The sequence below is a fragment of the Pararge aegeria genome, chromosome 25 (assembly GCF_905163445.1).
Source record: "Pararge aegeria chromosome 25, ilParAegt1.1, whole genome shotgun sequence".
Classification (NCBI taxonomy): Eukaryota; Metazoa; Arthropoda; class Insecta; order Lepidoptera; family Nymphalidae; genus Pararge; species Pararge aegeria.
Genome location: NC_053204.1, coordinates 453,011 through 476,147, shown reverse-complemented (window position 1 = coordinate 476,147; position 23,137 = coordinate 453,011). Strand labels below are relative to the sequence as shown.

The 23,137-nt window shown below is 51.8% G+C and overlaps 3 protein-coding genes across 3 annotated transcripts; 2 read left to right on the top strand and 1 right to left on the bottom strand.

The window, feature by feature from the left end:
• Nucleotides 1-712: 712 nt before the first annotated feature.
• On the top strand, nucleotides 713-2,559 carry LOC120634713. The gene is made up of 2 exons (XM_039905487.1): nucleotides 713-2,114; nucleotides 2,423-2,559. Exons 1-2 carry the CDS (start codon nucleotides 713-715, stop codon nucleotides 2,557-2,559), a joined length of 1,539 nt encoding a protein of 512 aa, XP_039761421.1.
• A 6,878-nt stretch (nucleotides 2,560-9,437) lies between these two features.
• Nucleotides 9,438-11,407, top strand: LOC120634712. Its single transcript, XM_039905486.1, has 3 exons — nucleotides 9,438-10,121; nucleotides 10,323-11,317; nucleotides 11,401-11,407. The coding sequence occupies exons 1-3, from the start codon at nucleotides 9,438-9,440 to the stop codon at nucleotides 11,405-11,407; spliced, it is 1,686 nt and encodes a 561-aa protein (XP_039761420.1).
• A 5,780-nt stretch (nucleotides 11,408-17,187) lies between these two features.
• On the bottom strand, nucleotides 17,188-19,050 carry LOC120634711. Its single transcript, XM_039905485.1, has one exon. It carries the CDS (start codon nucleotides 19,048-19,050, stop codon nucleotides 17,188-17,190), a length of 1,863 nt encoding a protein of 620 aa, XP_039761419.1.
• Between the last annotated feature and the right edge of the window lie 4,087 nt (nucleotides 19,051-23,137).

The following is a 23,137-nucleotide window of genomic DNA, read 5'->3' as shown; positions in this document are numbered from 1 at the left end:
GTTGCAGCATCCAAGAAAGTGCTTGAGTGTTGCTGTTGTGGCTAAGCCATATTACGTCCTCTCGGGCAGTGAACGGGTGGGGGATCTGCCTTTATAAATGCTATCGATTGGCCCGCGAGTGGGCAAGGTTTGGTTACTCAGGAAAAGAGAAATCCATTTTTCATGCGTAACGAAAGACCAAAGCGACCTAGATTAGGTCCGCTTCGGTTGGGTTAGGTTATGTTAGGTTGAGGTTACCAGCGGTTGTGAACTATATTTAAGGTACAGACATGGATTGACATTAGGCACATTAAGGCTGTATGTACATTTATTGTGCTGGATCTTAAATTGTTAAAACCGGTTGGTTTTTCAAAGGCCCTTTTCAGGGCCAGTGGTAGTGGCAGTGGCTGTTGTTGTTGTTTGTTGTTGTCAGTGGTTGTTGTTATCGTTATTATTATTGTTATTGTAGTTTTAAGTCTTTTTTAGGTTGGATTGCGGTTGTTTTTTGTGGGTGGTGGCTTTTGTTTGTTATTGTTATTGTTATTGTAGTTTTAACAGGGATAGGGGGATTGTCAAAGGGCCCTTTTAAGGGCCACAGGTTGTTATTTCTTATCTTGTTTTGTTGACTGTTGGCTGTTGTTATTGTTTTTCTCACTTGCTGTTGATAATTGTTAAGTTTGGCTGTCCCTGACTGTTGGCCTGTCTGGCTTTACAGACAGGTGGACCGTCGGAGATGGCGGATGAATTGTCATCGGGGAGGGATGGCGCTCCAGGACCGCAGACGCGTTCACGCCGGAGCAATAGGGCGGTTGCAGTAAGGGGCGGAGCTTCGGCCCGTACCCCTGTTGTTGCGAGGTACTCGCGCCGGGATGATTCCGTTTCGCCGAGCTCCCGGAACTCGTCGATGTCGCGGTGCTCGACGCCGGCATCAAGGGGGAACTATGGCGTGAGAAGCGCCATGACTGAACTCAGGGTGGCGGCTGAGGAACAAAAGGAGGCTGCCTTCAATCGGTTCCTTCAGGACCGCATAGTAGGACAGGAGGCTCGAACCGCAGTTCTGGATGCGGAGGAGGAACCGGCGAGCGAAGAGTCTTGCCGGGAGGACCCCACCAAGCTCGGGGTGCAAGAGCTGCGTGCCTGGGCCGGAAGGAGCACGGCGTCCCTTATTCAGATGGCTAGTAAGTCCAGCAATCTGAAAGGGACGTACGTCAAAAAATTCAAGGAGGCTGCCTCGGAGTTGCAAGCCATAGTGGAGGCCCTCAGCTCACGGACTGAGGCTGAAGAAACCCGCCGCTTGCGGGCAGACAACGCCCGCCTCCGCTCTGAGCTTGACCTGATAAGGACGGAGCAGAAGGCGTATCGGCGGGACTTCGCGGAGATGAAGACCGCGATGGCCAAAGAGGCGGCAAGGGCGGCGACGAGAGGGGCAGGAGCGTCCGTGCCACCTGCAGCGGTCTTGGATGTAGACGTCTTGGAGGAGCTGAAAGCCTCCATAGTGGCCTCAGTCGGGACGATGCTAGACGCCCGTTTCGCGGGAATCGAGGAGCGTCTCCTCCCAGAAAAGGTGACTCGCCCACCGCTCTCCTCGGATAGAAGAGGGCCGCCACCGCCGCGCTCCGCCGGGACCCCACAGGCGGCTGCGGCTCGATCGGGGGGCCTCAGAACGAACGTGGCTCCAGCGACTCCTGAGGAGCCTCCAGCGAGGGCAGGCTCAAGCCGGACAGCACCCGAGGCTGAAGCTTGGTCGGAAGTGGTGGGTCGAAAGACCAGGGGCAAAAATGCCCCAGGCGCCAATCCCGCGACGTCAACGCCGAGGCCCCCGACCGCAGCGGCCCCTAAGCGGAAGCCCAGCCTGGCTCCCCCTAAGACGGCCGCCGTCATCATAACTCTGGCTCCCGAGGCGGTCAGTAGAGGTGTGACCTACGCTCAGGTCTTAGAGCAGGCTGAGCAAAGGGTCAACTTGGGAGAGATTGGCATAGGCGCGGGGATGCGGATTCGCCGCTCTGCGACAGGGGCTAGGCTCTTGGAGCTGCCAAAGGAGAACACCCAGGATCAGGCGGAGTTATTGGCAGATCACCTTCGCAAAGCGTTGGAGGGGGTAGCGGAGGTTGTTCGCCCTACAAAAACGGCGATGGGTGACCGGAGCAAGATTTATTTATTTATTTATTTATTTATTTATTTATTTATTTATTTATTTATTTATTTATTTATTTATTTATTTATTTATTTATTTATTTATTTATTTATTTATTTATTTATTTATTTATTTATTTATTTATTTATTTATTTATTTATTTCCAACTTACGACTAGTTTACAGGAATTTCCTAATGCACTAGCGTAGATACTACCTACACACTAAACTTTACAAGAGTAGCAAATGCACCACAAAGCAACCTTTGTGAGTTCAGTCAGAGTACAACAAAACAGATCCGTTCTCTCAGCTATGTCGTTTAGGGTGCGAATCGCGCGCGTCAGCGGCGCCTTGTTGAGCAAGTTGGTTCGTCCGCGCGGCACCGCCAGCAGGGGCGGCCTGCGCCTGCGCCACACGAACCGGTCCGGGGCACAGAGATTAATCTGACCTAAAACGTCCGCATTATGCAACTTCCCCCTAATTATTTTAAACATATACAATATAAGTGTTAGCTCCCTCCTAACTTTTAGCTCGTTATACCCTACCATACCCAGAACAAATAGTGTTGGGTACATTAAGGGATAGTATGGGTATACCCCATAAAGCCTCATGTACAGGTACCTAACGAATTTATTTTGCACTCGCTCCAACATAAGGCTATATTTAACCTCATGTGGAGCCCAAATGACTGAGTTACTTTCCAATTGGCTCCTAACCAGAGCATTGTACAATGCTATCACCGCTTTTATGTTATTGAATCCCCTAACTGTACGAAGTAGGAATCCTAAATTTTTGAAAGCTTTCTTACAGCATTTTATAATGTGATTTCCAAAAGTAAGCTCCGAGTTCAAACCAACCCCCAAGTCCCTCACCTCTGAAACTCTTGTCATTGACACCCCATCGATATTGTAATCATACCGGATGGGTGACCGTTTCTTAGAGAATGTGATTGTAGCACATTTTGAAGTGTTAAATTGTAAGTGATTGTCCTTACTCCATTTGACTACTCTATCAATGTCTTGCTGCATCCTCGTACAGTCATTCCCGTCATCCACAGTCCGAGAGAGCTTGAGGTCGTCCGCAAAAAACCCAACACTTACAATCCTGGATCACCTGTGGCAGGTCGTTTATCATTAATATAAACTGCAAGGGTCCCAGGTTGCTGCCCTGACTCACACCGGATCTAGTGTAATACGGTTCTGACCTATGACCCCTATATTCTACGTATTGTTGCCTATCTTTTAAGTAACTCGCAAAAAAATTCAGTAGATGCGGAGTGAACCCAACTGCTGCTAATTTTTTGAGCAACACATCGTTATCCACTAAATCGAATGCCTTACTAAAGTCAAAATATGCTGCATCAGTCTGGCCCCCGTTGTCAATTGTTGGACCAATCACAGACATATAAGAGAGAAGGTTGCTCGTAGTACTCCTCCCTGGCCGAAATCCGTGCTGAGCGTCCGAGAGTTGCGCGCTCACCTGGTTGTAAATTATTTTATGAATAGCCGACTCTAACACTTTTGCTGCTGTGGACAGTACCGCTACCGGCCTGTACCCCTCCAACTGTGTTCCTGATCTACCTTTTGGTACCGGGATGACTCGAGTTAATTTCCACATTCCTGGAAACACAGCTTCCTTCAGGCACTGATTGTATATGTGAAGCAACGGTTCTGCTAAAACGAATCGACAGTCTTTGAATAGGTAAGGTGGAATGCCATCTGGTCCCGCTGACTTTTTCGGCTTAAGATGTTTGAGTGCCTGCCTTACTTCATACAAGGTCAATCGGTCCATATGTACCCGCGCCGCTCCGTTCTCTCCACCCGCTGCTGCTATGGCCGCGCTAACATTTAATTCGGCTGGCTCTGAGTTATATACGGAAAAAAAATAGTGAGCAAACTCTTTAACGCATTGCTCCGCAGTCAACGTTAACCCGTTCTTCAAAATTTTTTGTGGACCCCTACTACTTCTTTTTGATTTGGTAAAGCTCCAAAACGATAATGGATCCTTGAGGAGTTGATCCTGAACCCGGCGCCTATAGTGTTCGTGAGCTATTTTTATCATCATTTTTACCCTTGTCCTACACTGAGAAAACGCGTCGTAATCAGCTCTTGAGTTACTAGCTTTATACCGTCTATGAAGATTCGCTTTTAATTTTATGTTGCGAATTATTTCAACCGTGTACCACTCGGGATAATTATATCCCGGTGCTACAGGGCTTCGCTTTTTTCTCGGGACCCAGTCATCAATAGTTGACGTAAGAATTTCATAAAATAATTTCAAACTTTCCTCCAACTGTAACGCCGCATACACAGGAGTCCAGTCTGCTGCCGCAATTGCTGAGTACAGTGATACAAAATCAGCCTTATAAAAGTTCCAGCCGATAGGTGCGTGCGGGCTCGCTTCAGGTAATAATGCGTCAGACTGACGTGAACGCAACGTCACTGCGATCTCGAGTGGCGGATGATGCGCATCAACCGGCACAAGCGGCGCCGCGACCGCGCGCACTTTCACACTCCCGTCCGCCGATAACGCACTCAGAACAAGATCCAAACATCTGTCATTACAATTAGCTATTGTGTTACTCTGAGTAAACTCACAATAAGTTTGAAAATATTCAAAATAATTATTTATATTTACCGAACACGAATACAAGTTAAAGTCTCCTACTACTACTACCTCGCTATAATGATTACAATGTTCCTCAATTATTCTAAACAATACCATGTATTCACTCTCACAACTATTTGGTGGTATGTATGCCACGCATAGCAAAAACAAAAACCGCTCGCGCCTGTGCACCGTTGCAGAAACCAGTTCGAATGAATGTGCGTCGATGTTGATGTCGCATTGTACTCGACGTAGTTCCAAGCGCGGTGCGGCCACGAGAAACGCGCCGCCTTGTTTGCGCCCGTCTGCTCTGTCACATCTTAAAATCGTGTAACCTGGTGGAATTAATTCCGCGTCATGGATGGACTCATTGCAACCGGTTTCTGTTACTGCGAACAAATCTGCGGTAGAGGAGGCCACCCCCGCGTAAAATTCATCTAGTTTAGTTCGCAGTCCCCGTACGTTTTGGTAATATAATTCCAAACATTTATTATGACTATTTGTCCTCCGATCTTGGGTGATTGGCTGTCCTACGAAACCAAACCCATTCACAGAATTCGACATTTACCGGCCAAATTTCTGATTGACACAACTGATCATATTTAGTCTCTGGTACCCCTATTATAAATGATGCATAATCTCGCTCAGTCTTGTGTTTTATTTTCTCAATTTTGACTGGTACCTCTTTTATTTTATCTCGAATAAAATTTTCCAAATTTTCCTCAGTAGTGTCCTTCTGAAGTCGCCAGACATGTAAAAATTTTTTCTTTTCGTTTCCTTTTATTTCAGTTGACTGTGTACTACCTCCTCTTTTTACTTCACTATTAGGATATCTGCTTTTCTTCCTCTTCACTACCGTCCAGGATCCATTCTTTTCATCACCTGCTCTTTGAGATCTTTCTTCCCCCGTTGGTTTCGCGGCCCCACGATTTAGTGCATCTCCCTGCATTTTCCCAGTCTGCTTAAGGGCGTTTGCAAAAGATCGCAAGGTTCTCTCCTCCTCAACGTAAGCACCCGGAGGTTTCATGGCCCCACACTTTTGTGCAACTACCTGCGTATTTTGATTATCCCGTATCTCACCGGCATTAATAAAAGATCGCTTGGACTCTCCATGTACTTGAGACAGTTCCTTAGGCACCTGACTTTGCACCGAGCTTCTAATAGCACTAAGTGCAGTTTCAAGGCACTCATTCTTTTCCAACAATGATTTGACTTTAGATTCTGATAAATCTACTTTGTTAGCTTTTTGTAAGACTACCTGCATCGACTGCTTTATCACGCGCAACTCTGATTCCACCATCGAAAATCTATCTAAAAGAAGTGTGTATTCCTTCTTTTGCTCTTCCAACCGAGATTTCATTTCGAGACGAAATTCCCGCATCTCCTCAAGTATTCTATCTTCGGCCTCCATCCTAGTTTCATCCAGAACGACCCGATTACCACGTACCGTGTTCACGTTGCAGCTGCTTGGAGTAAAAGTCTTGTTTAAGGTGATACCTCGAACTGGAGTATCCGCGTTATTCCCTTTCGGGACGGCTCGCATGCACTCTGGGCATCTCCAACTTGCTTTGTAATCCTCTGTCATTTCTTCAAACTGCTCCTGCGATACCGCTAAACAGTTTAGGTGGTATATCTTCCTGCATTTTTCATATGCACATTCCATATATAATATATCGTATATCACAGCACTGCATCCATTACATTTAGTACTCATTATTTAAGTCTTATTCAATCAAACACGTCCGCACCTAAGCGCGTACTTGCGCGATAAGATGTGCTACCGGTGCGGAGAAGAGGGACACAGGCACTCAGGGTGTGAGAGGCCCATACGCTGCGCCGTCTGCGCGGACGCCTCTCAGCCGTCGGGGCACATCATGGGGGAGAAGAGCTGCCACCCCCCTCAAGGGAAGGCCCGAGTTGTCTCCTCTCAGAGCAACCGAAGTGGCCCAGCGCAGACCGAAGACACTGATATGCCGTCAAATGAATAGACGGCATATCAGTGTACTTCAGGCGAACTTAAACCACTCTGCGGGGGCTCAGGACCTCCTACTGCAGTCCGCCGCAGAGTGGTCTATCGACATAGTCGTGGCTTGCGAGCCATATTATGTCCCCACCCAGGAACGCTGGGTTGGGGACATGTGTGACTCGGTAGTCGTTGTTTCGGCGGGCGGCGCGGGCCCTCCCCTCTCACCTCTCGAGAAGGGTCCCGGGTTTGTGGTTGCGGGATGGGGACAGTACACCATTGTCGGCCTGTACTTTTCCCCTAACCGCACGCTGGCAGAATTTGAGGATTTCCTCGACTCTGTCAGCGAAGCCGTCCGCCGGCACAACGGAGGGCATACCCTGGTTCTTGGAGACTTCAATGCCAAGAGCCAGGCGTGGGGGAGTCCCACCTCGGACGGCAGAGGCAGGGCTGTGCTGGTGTGGGCTGTGCACCTCGGGCTCTCCCTACTCAACAGGGGGACAGTCCACACCTGCGTCCGCGCGCAGGGTGGCTCCATCGTGGACCTGTCGTTTGCCTCCCCCTCGGTTGCCGACAGAGTCGCCAACTGGAGGGTAGAGGACGGGGTGGAGACCCTATCGGACCACAACTATGTCCGATTTGAGGTCTCTACATCCCCGGTGGTCGCGATGGCACCTCCCCAGGGTCCAAATCGCCTCCCACGTTGGTGCCTCACCCAAATGGACCGGGAGTTGGTCAAAGAGGCCTCCATTATTGTACGGTGGGCCTCTTCCGGAGATGAGAGGGACACCAGTGTGGGAGAACGGGCGGAGCAGCTGCGCGCGGACCTCACTGAGGTATGCGACTCTGCAATGCCGAGGGCGCGTGGATGGCGCCGCCGTAAACGGGTGTACTGGTGGTCGGACGAGATCGCGGTCCTACGTATCGCCAGTCACCGAGCCCGCAGGGACTATGTCCGGTGCCGTAGGCGGAACGGACTGGACGTAGTTCTGGAGGAGCAACTGCGGGAGGTTTACGGCCAGGCCAAGAGGGCCCTTCAGCTGGCCATAAGCTGCGCCAAGGAGCGTGCACGGGAGGAACTGCTGGAGGGCCTGAGTAGGGACCCCTGGGGACGCCCTTATCGTGGCGAGAAGGAAGCTCCGTAACCAGGGACCCCCAGTAACCCAGACCCTCCAGCCGGAGCTCTTGCGGAGCGTCGTCGAGGGACTCTTCCCGGACTCCCAGGGACATGTCCCTCCATCGATGTCCTCCCCGGTACCCCAGGCCGGAAGGGGCTCCACCCCCCTGGCTGATAGCGATTCTGCTCCGCTGATCACCGGGGAGGAGATGGACGTAGCCCTTGGCCGCCTCCGGACCAAGAAGACGGCACCTGGACCGGACGGTATCCCGGGTCGGGTCATATTCACGACCAGGGAGTACTTTGAGGCAAGACTCCGGGAGCTGTTCAACCAGTGTATACTGGCTGGACAGTTCCCCAAGTCTTGGAAGGAGGGACTGCTGTGCCTTATCCGCAAAGCAGGGCGACCGTTGGACGCTCCGTCGGCGTACAGACCGATAGTCTTGCTCAACGAGGTCGGGAAGGTCTTTGAGAAGATCCTTGCAGACCGACTAGTTGGGCATCTGGAAACTGTCGGTCCAGGGCTATCGGCGGAGCAGTACGGCTTTAGGGCTCTTCTTCTTTCTTCTTCGGTACCATGAAGTGCCTCCGTATCTCAGGTGGAACAGGTGGCAGGAGGCGCAGATATGCGCACCTAATGCCACCTCCGTAGACACCATTGCGTGCCTCCGACGAGTGCGCCGGGGCGTCAAAGTTGCATGCGACCGCGATCCTTTGACGCTCCAACTTGGGCGCGGGCGGCTCCGCTGGGTTTTAGTGGGTATTCTGGCTGATACATCATCGGCCAGCGAGTCCCACATACCCTGCTGGAGGCTGCACAGTTTTGGCTGCGCAGCCTCCAGGAGGGATGCCTAAACGCATTTCCCAGCGACAAAAAAAAAAAAAAAAAAAAAAAAAAGGTTAGGTTAGGTTAGGTTAGGTTAGGTTAGGTAAGGTTCCCGTGTGGGGTTGCTAGTCCCCCATCGGGCGCGTCCCCGGGTGGTGGATAGGGGAACGCCTCCCAGATATGGGGGGTACCGGGGAAACCCGGCGCGTACCAAAACTAGCACGAGGCGGGGTGGGGCGCTTCTGTGCGCTGCCACTGAGGGTGGGGCCTTACAGGCCGCGAGGAAGGACAACCTCGGTAAAAAATCACCGGTGTGGGTGGAAACGCCCAGCGCGGCGGGCTCTCCGGTCTTCATGGCCGGTGAGCGCTGGCTTCGGCCACCGTCGGGCAACCCGTAATCCGCACTGAGCGGAACCGGGGGTCCCGCGCACTGAGCGTGGGGCTGCGAGGAAGACAACCTCTATAAAAAATTACCCCAATCCTAAGGTTTGATGCCCGCCGATGGGATGCATGGTTGCTGGGAGTGCAGCCACTAGGGTGTCTGGGCAGGGTCCCCATTAGGCCCAAAAACAAAAATGGAAGTACGAACTGGAAATAAATCTACCCGGGAGGGTCCCCGCGAGGGGGAATCCCTTGGTGCGTCACTAGTGGCGCATCGGCCCCATGTATACGGGGGGGCCACCATTCGTAAGGAAGAGGAGAGGCTTGTGGGGGGTTTAGGGATAGGGATAGATGGAAACGTGCAAGGGGGGAAAGAATTGGTAGTTGCCTTAGAGAGGTGCGAACTCCTAGCTGAAAAGCACGAAAGAGATATGCGAAAGGAGGAAGAGTTAGGATTGGGGGGGAAATTTTGGATGGATGTAGGAGAAGGGGGGAGGAAGAAGAGGAGTGGAACTGAAGAGGCGGCGTCGGAATCCGACTGCAGCCTTATAACCGTCGAGAGCAGGCCCAGATCGGGCTCAGGCTCGTCGGCGGTGTTTTCAGTGTCCGGTATGACAGGAGTTAAGCGCCCACGCCTCAGTGAGGGCGATGATATGTCGACTGACGAGGAAAGGCCGGGGACACCAGTCCCTGTAAGAGGTAGAGGGCGTCCACCTACCCATGGGCGTTATGTCGGCATTGGCAAGGCCAGGGAGGCCCTTAATTTGGAGAAAAGAGCCGAGGTGAAAGCCCAGGCCAAACAAAAGGCGGAGAATGACCTCCTCAAGGAGGCTGCTGTCGCCCGTTTCCGGCGGGAGACGCGTAAAGAAGAGCTACCAGTTGGGCAGCGCGTGGACGAGAAGACCGCAGCCCGGCTGCAGGACCAGGTCTGGGAAGACTTGGACCTCATCAGAAAGGTGGCTACTAAGTCTGCCCACTTGAAGGGCACCTTCGTGCGTGACCTGAAAGACGCTGCGGCTTCCATCAAGGAGACAGTAGAAGTTCTCGGGTCGCGCACCGTTTCGGATGAGACGCGGCGACTGCAGGCGGACAACACACGCCTGCAAGCCGAGATGGCTAGCCTCCGCAGAGAGCTGGCCCAATTACGGACAGAGATGGAGGGTATGCGGAAGCAGGGATCCGATCACTCTTCCCCGGACAAGATAGAGGAGGCGCCCCCTGCAATGCGTCCTCCTCAACAAGGCAAAACTGGCCGCCCTGGTGTTACCCCAGCTGCGCCTTCATTGGAGGAGATTTGTCACACGGTGATGGTCCAGGTCGGAGGAATGTTGAATGCCCGCCTGGAGTCACTAGAGGACAGACTCCTTCCGGAGAGGAACCTCCGGCCGCCTTTGGCGACCGACAAAAGGCGAGACGGGCGCACATATGCTGCTGCGGCTTCGGGATCTCCATCTCCAGGCACCGCAAAACCGCCTACTGAAAGCGCACCTAAGGGACCCGCCCGATCTGGACACAGCGGGCACGCAGGACAGGCGCCCTCGGTACCACCTCAGCGCCCCGCTGGATCCACGTCGAGTCAGACACGATCGCGGAGGGCACCAGACCCTTCTGCTTCCTCTTCTACCCCCCCTTCCGCGGGGAAGAAGAGAAAGAAGAAGAATAAACGGAGAAAGAAAGGGGGTCAGGAGTCCGGCCCACACCAGGGAAAGAGCCAGTCAACGGAATGGACGAAGGTGGGTCCTAAGACACGGCCTGAAGTAAAAAGTCGCGCCAGCAAACTCCGCACACCTCGGTCATCAGCAGTAGTATTGACGCTGCAACCGGGGGCGGAAGAAAGAGGCGCGACTTATGCAAAAGTCATTGCCGCTGCGAAAGCGAATATAAACGCAGCAGACATTGGTGCTCAAGGAGTCAGACTTCGTAAGGCGGCGACAGGAGGCCGCCTGTTCGAATTCCCTGGGGCCTCCAGTGCTGAGAAGGCGGACTCCTTGGCTAAAAAGCTCAGAGAGGTCTTGGGTGACGAGGTCGTTCGGATATCTAGGCCTTCGAAGTCTGTTGACCTGCGGATCACAGGCCTGGACGACTCCATCACCAGCGCCGAGGTTATCGCTGCGGTGGCAACGGTAGGAGGATGTCCCGTCGAGCAAGTGCGGGCTGGCGAAGTTGTTTGTGGCTACGACGGGCTAGGGGCAGTGTTAGTGCACTGTCCCGTTGCAGCTGCCAAGAAGGTGGTAGCAGGAGGAAGGCTCCTCGTGGGATGGGTGTCTGCGCAAGTGAAGTTGCTGGACGCCCGGCCCTTGATGTGCTATCGGTGCCTGGCACCGGGGCACATGGGTGCCCAGTGCAAGGCAGGAGTCGACCGCAGTGCTTTGTGCTATCGCTGCGGCCGACCAGGTCATAAGGCCCGTGAATGCTCCGCTTCACCACATTGCGTGGTCTGTGCGGCGGATGGCAGACCGGCGGAGCATCGCGTGGGCAGCAAGTCCTGCGTATCCCCACAGAAGGGCAAGAAGAAGAGAGGGAAGGCAGGCCAGGCTACTGAGCAGTCTTCTTGCTCACCTCAGCAAGCGGAAACGCACAGGGGACTGAGGAGGTTCCAATGGCCGAGGACTAATAATGGACCTGAACCTCCTCCAGGCGAATATCAACCACTGCGCCAGAGCTCAGGACCTCCTTTTCCAGAGCATGGCGCAGTGGTCGATCCACGTAGCCGTGGTAGCTGAGCCCTACCGCGTCCCTTCTGGGGATAATTGGGTGGGAGATACGGACGGAGTTGTAGCCATGACGTCCCGGTCCATAGTGGGCTCCCCGGCCTTCGTTAATGTAGTGCGAGGTCGGGGATACGTCTCGGCCTTTATTGACGACGTAATGGTGGTTGGAGTGTACTTCTCGCCGAATAAGAGTCTCGCTGACTTCGAGCAATTTCTTGCTGAAGTCGGCGTCCTTATAAACAGAAGACGCTCCGGCCGCGTTCTTGTCGCTGGGGACCTTAATGCTAAATCTGTGGCATGGGGGTGTCCAGCGACAGATCCGCGTGGACGAGAGCTGGAGGAATGGGCGACAGCGACTGGCCTCACGATCTTAAACCGAGGGTCGGTCAACACATGCGTGCGGCAACAGGGTGGCTCCATTGTGGACGTCACTTTTGCAGATGCTGCCCTGGCGCGCCGTGTTCGGGGCTGGGAGGTACTTGAAAACGTGGAGACGTTGTCGGACCACCGATACGTGAGGTTCGACATCTCCGCGAGTTCAAGTATCCCGAGCGCTCCAACCCGAGAGGACGGTCCTCGTTGGTCGCTGTCTCGCATGGACCGGGACTTTTTGGTCGAGGTTGCCCTCGTCGAGGCGTGGTTTTCCGCACCTCGAGAGGGCAACTTGGTAGAAGTTGAAGGGGAAGTGGCACGTCTCGGCGTGGCAATGTCACATATCTGCGACGGGGCCATGCCGAGAGTACACTCTGTCCCCTCGAAGCGAGCGGTGTATTGGTGGTCTGAAGAGCTCACGTTGCTGCGCAGATCTTGCGTGGCGGCGAGACGCCAATACACCCGTTGCCGCCGGCGGAGAAGACGCAACCTGATGGAAGAGGAGCGGCTCTACTCTCTCTACAGGGACGCGGTTCGGTTGCTGCGTACGGCCATCGGCGTTGCCAAAGATCTGGCTGATGACGAGATGCTGGAGACATTGGATGGTGACCCATTCGGAAGGCCATACAAGGCCGTCCGTAAGAAACTCCGCTCTTGGGCCCCTCCACTCACGCAGAGTCTCCAGCCTCTAGTCTTGGAGTCGGTGGTCGAACGGGAGGCACCTCGTATGGCGCCTCCCATTGTAGAGAGAGACTGGAGCCCGGGCGCGCCCGCAGTTACAGAGGGAGAGTTGTGGGCGGCGGTGCTGCGCATGCGCGCAAGAAACACCGCCCCAGGCCCCGACGGCATCCCTGGCCGTGCCTGGGCTCTAGCCTTAGGGCCGCTCGAGTCGTGGGTCCGGGCCTTGTTTAGTGCATGTCTTGAGCAGGGTCAGTTTCCGGGAGAGTGGAAAAGAGGGAGACTGGTTCTGCTCCGGAAGGACGGACGCCCGGCCCACGAACCGTCGGCGTACCGACCGATCGTGTTGCTGGACGAGGTGAGCAAGCTCTTCGAGCGGGTCATTGCAGCTCGCCTCGTCCACCACTTGGAGACAGTGGGGCCAGACCTCAGCGCAAATCAGTTTGGCTTCCGCCGGGGCAGGTCCACAATGGACGCGATAGCACGTGTGAGGGCCCTAGCGGACAGTGCGGTGTCCCGGGACGAGGTGTTGGTGGCAGTGTCTCTTGACATTGCCAATGCCTTCAACACCCTACCCTGGGGCTGCATTAGGGAGGCGCTGAGGTACCATGCGGTTCCTCTCTACCTAAGGAGGATCGTTGCGGCCTACCTCTCTGAGCGATCGGTCGGGTACCCGACCAGCGGGGGCTGGTCAGAGAGGGAAATGACGTGCGGTGTTCCACAGGGTTCGGTTCTTGGGCCTCTCCTGTGGAACATCGGGTACGACTGGGTGCTGCGCGGAGCCGTTCTGGGGGGCGTTGACGTGATCTGCTACGCCGACGATACCCTCCTGACGGCTCGCGGCAGCAACTTCCGAGAGGCTCGGTGTAGGGCCACAGCCGGCGTGGCCCATATCGTAGCCAGAATTCGGACTTTGGGTCTGGAGGTAGCCTTGCACAAATCTGAGGCCCTGTGCTTTCATGGGCCTCGAAGAGCGCCCCCTGCCCGGTCCGAATTGGTGGTGGGTGGAGTTTCCATCGGTGTTGAGCGTACGATGAAGTACCTAGGACTCGTCCTCGACAGCCGATGGACGTTTGAAGAGCACTTTCGGCGTCTTCTCCCAAAGCTCGTGGGAGCCGCTGGAGCCCTGAGTCGGCTCCTGCCAAACTTGGGCGGACCGAGCTCGCGGTGTCGCCGCCTATACACGGGCGTGGTGCGGTCCATGGCGCTCTACGGGGCGCCCGTTTGGTCGGACACTCTGACTGCTCTGACTCGGGCCCTGTTGCGAAAACCGCAGAGGGTCATGGCAGTGAGAGTGATCCGGGGGTATCGCACCATATCGTGCGATACCCCCGATATCGAGGCAGCGTGTGTATTGGCGGGGACCCCGCCATGGGATTTGGACGCCGAAATGCTCTCGAGCGCATACTGGCGGAGGGTGGATGCCCGGCTGAGGGGGGAGCACCCTGCGCCGGTGAGTGATCGTGCGTGGCGGTCGACGGCGGAGGCCCATCTCGTCGCTCTTTGGCGGGAGCGGCTTCTTGCGCCGACGGCCGGCCACCGTACGATCGAGGCGATCCAGCCCGTCCTCGAGCTCTGGACGGGCCGGAAGCACGGCTCTCTGTCTTTCCACCTTGTGCAGATCCTCTCTGGGCACGGATGCTTCGGGAGGTATCTGTGCAAGGTCGCAAGACGTGAGCCCACAGAGGTGTGCCACGAGTGCGGTTACGCCGAGGACTCGGCACAGCACACACTGGACTCGTGCGTTCAGTGGTCGATTCAGCGAGCCGCACTCGTGGCAATAGTTGGTCCCGATCTCTCGCTGCCCACCGTTGTTCGCGCCATGGTGAGCGGCGAGAGGTCCTGGAACGCCGTCGCCTCCTTCTGTGAGGAGGTCATGACGCAGAAGGAGGCAGCGGAACGGCGGCGGGAGGAGGACGCAGTCGCGGATCCTCTCCGTCGCCGAAGAGCGGGTCGCAGGCGACGTGCTCACGAACGCCACCTGCCACCCTAACGAGGAGCCTCGGGCGCCTGATTTGAGGTATAAGTCGCCCGACGAGAAACGTCCTCGAGTCGGGAGGCGCACCGAATGTTCCTGGTACGCCTCTGACGGAGTTTGGAGACCTCGAAAAGGTCCCCCTGTGGAGGGTCTGCCTCGGCAGACGCCGCTGGCTGGGATGTGGAAGATTGCGCAAGTGTTCCCATGTCCCAGTCACTAGGCGACGAGTAGGAACATCGCTTGGTTTTAGTGGGTATTCTGGCCGCTTTATACCAGTGAGTCCCACATACCCCTCCGGAAACGGCGCAGCTTCGGATGTGCTGTTTCCGGAGGGGATGCATAAACGCATTTCCCAGCGTTAAAAAAAAAAAAAAAAAAAAAAGGTTAGGTTAGGTTAGGTTAGGTTTTTTTTTTTTTTTTTTTTTAATACTCTAATATTCCTTGGAGCAACCCTTTTCCTCCGCCATGGTGGTCGGAGACCTTGTACATCCGTTTTCTATTTCATAGAACTTAGTTAAGGATAATATAGATATAATAAGATTATTGTTTTATTGTATGTTGTTTCATTTGATATGCTATAATATTAAATATGTTTATTTCTTTTATTCTTATAATATAAGGTAAACATATTTCTTTCATTATGCATGCTGTAGTGTTGTGGTATGGTTGCTGTTTACGTTTGTGTATTGTGTTATGTGTTTGAGTGCTGTGTAATTGTTACTATGGTTCTTGGTTGTAGATATATTTGAATGCGTTGTGTCTTATTTATCGTTCCAATTTGTATTTCTATGTAATTTCTTTATTTATTTATTATAATTAGGGTAATGAAAAGGGTCAGAATTTATTATTTATTGTTTATTAATTTTAACAACTATTTTTAAAAGATATTTATATATAAGTGATAGATATTTAGTATAATATGAATACCTAATTTGTTAACTCAGTAACCAACTCAATATTCATACATTATACATTTTATTTTGCCGGTGATCAAACTTGGCGACGCATTGGTGGTAATCTCGGATACGGTTGTGATGATGGCGACATTTGGTGGGTGGAATTTCCTAGTTATTATATTGTAGATTTTTGGTTTTGTAAGGGCTAATAGTTGTGTTTTATTTTTAATTTTTCCGCTGTTATTTTCCATCAAAATTTGTTCGGATTTCGCATGAAACCCGCTCAATTTTGTTTTATAGCATTGTGTGTGAATATTAGATATTATATTTTTTTTGTATTTTAGTATTATTGTGCCGTGATCCGAGCTCACCACTCTGCCATCGCTCAATTCATGCGAGGCTATATCTGTGACGCCTTCAGCAATAGGCGACGCTCATTCTTGATAGCCCGTCCCATTTTTTTCGAATTGGACATTCTTTAGAAAAAGTGTCATGATCCGCCTTTTCCAATTTAGCCACCCGGCAGTTACGGCATGTCGCCTTTTCGCCTGCTGTCCAGTGGGGGCAATCTCTGCGCAGGTGCGGCCCGGTGCAATGACTGCACTGGTCTACCGCCTCCGCGCAGAGCTTCTTGCCATGTCCGTATGCCAGACATCGTGTGCATTGGATCAATGGCGATTGGTCTTCAACCAGCACCCTCTGCAGATCGATATGCGCCCTGCCTACTTGTGTCAGGCTTTGCCATACTGGTGGCGATACCTGCAGGACTGCGTGGCACTCGAGCGGATTTCTTGCCTTCCGTCGATACCTCACAGCAGCCCTATAGTTTCCTTCAGGTATCGCCCCCAGTATGTGCGCATTTTGTGTTTGCAGGGCGCATAGTATGTCCTCATCTGTGTTGTAGTTAAGGACGTTCTTGAGAATGACTAGGGGGTCCTTATTCTCTTTTTCCTCTATGAGAAGTGTTGGGTTTCTAACCTAACCTAACCTAACCTAAGCCTATCCGCCACCTTGGCCAGCTCGTCCCGGGTTTGGCAACCCAACACCACTTTTTGGTCTCTAACTTTCCTGAGCCTGTCCACTCGCAGGCCGGAGGTTTTCGCACTCACTGCATTCCGTATCTTGCCGATGACATCTTCGCTTGTGTCCTGAGTGTCAGCTGAGGATATAATTAGTGAATGGACAGACTGAGGATGAGGGATAAGAGTCGGGGCCGATTTTGTGGTTGCGGCCATGGCCGCATAGGTAACGCCGTTGGTTTCCAGATTTACGCATAGCTGGTTCACTGCAGTTCTGACGGCTCCCATGTCAGCCCTAGCCGCAGCCACAATTTCCCTTTGCTGTTCAAGTTCTGTTTTGAGCTCCTTTGAATGAAATCACTCAAAGTATGGCAGTTTTCTAGGGCCTATGAAGCCTCGGTTCAAAATTTTTGTCTTTTTAGACAGTCTAAAGTGTGCGAAATTCGCGTGCGCGCCGCTCTCGCGCGTGCGGGTGTCGTGCAGTCCAGTGAGGAGCACACGCTTATGTGGAAATTGTGTTTGAAAATTTAGAAACTCGTGCTCGTGAATTCGTGCCTCTGCCTACCAAATCTTGGGCATTCCACCAGCAGGTGGATGGGTTCCTCGTCTCTGGCCATACCGCACTTGCACAAGGGACTATCTTTTAGTTTGAAACGGTGGAGATATTTAAGAAACCCACCATGGCCACTAAGTGTTTGTGTGAGTATAGGCGTGATTTCTGTTGCCACCATTATTTTATGTGCGGCTTTTACGTTTGGTAGGAAGACCTTAGTAGTGCTGGCGGTGGTTTGTTCGTCGTAGCGCTGCTGCCACTGATTTTGCGTTTCCGCTCTAATCGTTATTTTAGCAAAGGAAACTGGGCAGGCGCTGTACGTTGCGGTGGTCTTAGTGTTCAGCGCGGCCTGTTTTGCCAGGCTGTCGGCGCGCTCATTGCCTGCATTGCCGACGTGGGCTTTAATCCAGAACAATTTTACTGTGCGCCCCTGGGCCTGTACTGCACCGATGTTCCTGCGTATGTCGTACGCCAGTGGATGTGCAACTCTGCCGCTTTTGATGAGATCTAAAGCGGATCTCGAATCGCTAAGGATCCAGATTTCGCTTTTTGTGCATTTTAGGGCCCATTTAGTTGCGGCATCCAGAGCGTACAACTCCGCTTGGAAAACGGTGCAGTACGACTCCAGCTTCAACTTCATAGATTTAATCTCGGCGCCACCCTCCCAAATAGAAACGGCCGCTCCTACCTTGCCCTCGATCTTGCTTCCATCTGTGTAGATGAACGCTTGATCGGAAGAGTGTCCTATAGTGGATTCAGATGGAGGGTTCTCAAGGCAGGAGTAGTCGATGGCGATGCGGCACGCAGGGTGTTCCTGTTGCTGCTCCGCGTAATTTAGTTTCACCTCTATCGACCTGTCTCCTGGAAGCTGGTGGAATACTCCTCTTTTCGCCATATATAGGGCTGCCGATTCCTGGACCCTTAGGTCAAGGGGAAGTATTCCAGCTAGTATCATCGCTGAGTTCGAGGAGACAGTCCGATAGGCTTTGGCGATTTTTTGGGCGAATGACCGCTGGATGAAGTTGAGCTGTTTGCGCACTCCAAGTTTTTTAGTAGCCGGTGCCCACGCGCTGGCCGCGTAAAGGACCACCGGTTCCACCACTGCCGTATAAATTATTTTGATGATTTGGGGATGGAGTCCCCAGCTCACCTTGGCTGCTCGACACAGTTGCTTATAAAGACCCTGCACCTTTTTGCACGTGTTGGTTACATGTGCATTGAAGGTCAGTCCCTTGTCAATTGTAAGACCCAGGACTTTGATCTCATCCGACAGACCAATGTCGATCCCTCCCATGGTCAGGAGCGGGGAGTCGTATTTAAGTTTCTTCGTAATGACCATGGCCTTTGTTTTATTTGGCGCGAATTTCAACTTATTTCGGACTCCCCACTCCCGGACATAGGCAAGGGCCGCATTGGCCCGCCTAGAAATCTCGAGTCCCGTGTCGTCGTCGAAGACGAGGACGACATCGTCGGCAAAGGCCTGACAATAGTCGCCTCGTTTTTCTAGGCCCTTAAGCAACGGGTCGAGGAGCAGGTTCCACAGGATTGGACCCCCAATCGAGCCTTGCACACACCCCTTTGTTGTGCGTTTAGAGTATTCCTGACCGGCATACCGCACCCTAACCCTACGACCCCGGAGGTAGCTGTCGATGACCCGCCTGATGTTAATGGGACACCTTTCCTCAGCCAGTCTGACCCTAATGGCAGGCCACCAAGCACTATCGAAGGCTCCCTCTATGTCCAGTGATATCATGGTTACTATTTTCTTTTGTTTTAGTTTGCTATCTATATGTTGCGTCAGGGCATAGAGGGCGTCTTCGGTGCTTCTTTGTGGCATAAAGCCATACTGGCAAGTACTAATCCCGGGCAAAATGTGCCATTTTATTCGGTTCATCAGCATCTTCTCCAGGATCTTGCCTAGAACCGGCAACAGCCGGAGCACCACGGAGCTCGCCCATAGTAAAGGGTGGATCCAATGTTTCCTCATTGGATCCCTCGTTCACCAGCTCTGCGGTCTCTCTAATTCGACGGTGCTCCGGACTGTCGCTCTCCTCAGAGTCCTCCGGGTAAAAAGTGTCTGCGAGCAACCGGACCGACTCCAGGGGGCCACAGGTGTGACCTTTTTCGGTAAGTGGTAAGTCTTCCTGCCTTATTGTGGTTCTTCCAATAATTCTGTATAGGCTGTCCCATACCCCTTCCTTGCTTTGTGTACCACAGAACTCCTTCCAACTAGTGGTTTCTTCCAGCTGTCGATGACCCGCCTGATGTTAATGGGACACCTTTCCTCAGCCAGTCTGACCCTAATGGCAGGCCACCAAGCACTATCGAAGGCTCCCTCTATGTCCAGTGATATCATGGTTACTATTTTCTTTTGTTTTAGTTTGCTATCTATATGTTGCGTCAGGGCATAGAGGGCGTCTTCGGTGCTTCTTTGTGGCATAAAGCCATACTGGCAAGTACTAATCCCGGGCAAAATGTGCCATTTTATTCGGTTCATCAGCATCTTCTCCAGGATCTTGCCTAGAACCGGCAACAGCCCGATAGGTCGGTAGGCTTTGGGATTGGTGTAGTCTTCCCTCGACGGTTTCCGAAGTACTACAACTGTTGCTTCCTTCCAATCCCTCGGGAAGCAACCGAGTTCCAGGCACTTGTTAGCGAGGGCGAGGTACCCTTCAGGGTTGACGTCTATCGCTTGCAGGCATATATCGGGAGTCAGACCGTCACCACCCGGTGCCTTCTTCGGATTGAAACTCTCCGCAGCACCACGGAGCTCGCCCATAGTAAAGGGTGGATCCAATGTTTCCTCATTGGATCCCTCGTTCACCAGCTCTGCGGTCTCTCTAATTCGACGGTGCTCCGGACTGTCGCTCTCCTCAGAGTCCTCCGGGTAAAAAGTGTCTGCGAGCAACCGGACCGACTCCAGGGGGCCACAGGTGTGACCTTTTTCGGTAAGTGGTAAGTCTTCCTGCCTTATTGTGGTTCTTCCAATAATTCTGTATAGGCTGTCCCATACCCCTTCCTTGCTTTGTGTACCACAGAACTCCTTCCAACTAGTGGTTTGTGCCGCTTTCGCTCTATCCTCATATTCGTCCTTGGCCCTCAGGTACTCATCGACCACCTTTTTTCTGCGTATAGGTGCTGCACATCGGATTCGGCGTTTTTTAGTGGCTGCTTGTTGTTTGAGTGCCGCGAGTTCGTCATTCCACCATGGTAGCTTTAAGACTTCTTTAATTTTCTTTTCTGGTATAGTTTTCTTGCATACCTCCACAATTGCATTTGAATATTTTTGTGTTATTAAGTCTAAATCGGTTAGGTTATTTATAGCATTTATTTCATTTTTATTTATTTTATTTAGCTGCAAGACTTGCGCGAGTTTCTCACGAAACTCACTCCAGTTTGCTTTTTTTGTATTAAATACCCTTGTCGTTCTATTTATTAAAGTTCCCTTTGCCCTTTTTTGTCTAATTTCAAATGCAATTGTGTTGTGGTCTGAACTCGTCACACTCTCATCCACTCTCCACCTTCTGACGCGATCTAGTAGGTCCGTTGAACATGCCGTTACGTCGATGCAGCTGGTGTAACGTGTGTTTCCCCTAATTACGTCGAAGGTAGGTAACGTACCCACGTTGAGCACCTGAAGGTCAAGTTCGTTGAGCATGTATTCCATGTCCACACCCCTTGCGTCGTTGCAGACGCTGCCCCACCAGGTATTTTTTGCGTTAGCATCGCCTCCTACGATGATATGTCTGGTCCCTAGTTCCTTCACAATCTTGCCTAGGTGTTGTAAGTATGGTTCTATGGGGCGGTTTGGTTCGAAGTAGTACGAGACAACCGTAGTCTCCCAGGCACTGGTTCGGATTTTCACCACAACGATGTTATTTGTGGTGAATTTTGGGTACTGGATTATTTCTAGTTCTTGTTGAAAAACGGCTATGGCTGCTTTAACAGTACCCTCCCCCTGATCAGCGCTCTGGTAGATACGTACCCCTCTATAGCTCTTCATTTTGCCAATGCCGCCCACATAAGGCTCCTGCAGTAACGCGACTGCGAATTTACCGTGCGTAGCCTCTATCATCAGTTCATTTGTGGCGAGCTGTTTACGCTGTAGATTAACCTGCGCGAAATTGTACGCTGCTTCTCCGGTGGGGATGCCCGTGGTGCCCTTAGCAATATGCTATGCTGGATCGTGCCAAGGCGTCCCATTTACGCCTGACCGGGCAGTCCCGACTAAACGCGTTATGCTCAGCAGAGCCTTCCAGCCCGGCGCGCGTGCAGTTACAGCACCTTGGGGGCGTGTTGGCGATCCAATCAGCACAATCCGCTTTAATGTGGGGGCCTCCGCAGTGACTGCATTTGGTTGTGGTGTCCTTACACAGTTTTCTGTTGTGCCCATAACCGAGGCAGAGGGAGCACTGAACAAGTGGTGAGTGATCCACCACTCTCACCCTCTGCAGGTCGATGTGTACTGCCTCTGCCCCGGTCATGCGCTGCCAAATTCTGGGGGGAACTCGTAGCACGATATGGTTGGCGTGAGGGTTGCGAGTCTTCTTTCTGAAGCAGATCTCCAGTTTTTCCCTATCTTCCTCCAGGTCCTTAAATATTGTTTTGTTCTGTTTCTCTAATGCTCTTAACACCTCCTGGTCAGTGTTATAGCTCAGGACATCTTTGAGCATGACCAGGGGGTTCTTATTGGTGACGTCCTCTACGTTCAGTCTATCGCTTACTTTCTCCAGTCTTTCTTTCACTTTCCTCCTTTCCTCTTCTGTCGCGCAGCCGACTATAACTCTCCTATCCTTCACCTTCCTTACTCTTTCCACTTTTACCCATCCATCCCTTGCGTTCATCGTCTCTCTTATTCTTTTCATCACATCATCTCCCGTTTCTTCCTCATCCTTTGAGGAGACCATAACCGAATGCAGCGCAGTCTGCACTGGGTTCCTCTTCGGGGCTCCAGTCGCTGTCATGTCTGCATACGAGATTTTTTCTCCTACTCTTTCCAGTCCTTCTAATGTACCTTTCATCCTTTCCATCATTTTGTTATTTTCCTTTATCAGCCTTTCGTGCTCATCCATCCTTTGCATTATTCTACTTTCGATTTCCTTCGTTCCCCTTTCTCCACTGCCAGTTGGGGGAGGGGTCGGGGGTTTTGTGGCCTCCAGCGTGGTCGAGCGTGGGAGGGGGGTTGAAGGGGGGGGGACCACGGAAAAAAAGTTATTTTTGACCTAGGACCCCTAGTTTCGGAGATATGGGGTGTTTTGTGTTTTATCTTGGCAATGCGGTTGCAATTTTTTGGCTCTTTCCCTTAAATTAGGGATAGCTCCGAAAATATGAAGCCTGGATTGCCGCAACAAATTTCTATATACTCCAGGAGAGTTACTGCACACTTCCTCTCCTATCTCCGAAACTCCAGGGTCAGCGGTTTATCTTTTATCCGCCCTTAAGTAAGGGGGGTTGTTTGTGGTTAACCGCAAATAGGCCCAAAATACGTATTTTTGATTAATTTGAAAACTATACGATATTTTAAAATTCTGTAAATGCAGTTCTGTTGTCACTCCGAAGACGCACAATCCCTTAAAAGAAGACTTTTTGCTACCACCCTTATTTAGGGGTGTAAAATTTAATTTTGTGTTTTTTTGACTTTAGAAATTTAATATTTTAAAAACTATCAAACTTGAAATTTTTATTTAAACGCAAAAAGTTTTCTTTTGCTCTTACTTACTAAGTTGCGCACATAAATGACCCCTGCTTTATGTATTTATATATATTTCCACCCTTTTATCCTTCAGTGAATGGTGGATTTTACCCCTATTTTGGATATCTTATATTTCCTAAACTATTTAACATAAAAATCTGGTTTAAACTGATATAGTTTTCCTGGTCCTTTACCTATCCAAAATAAGTATAAAATCCCACGCGTCTTTTAT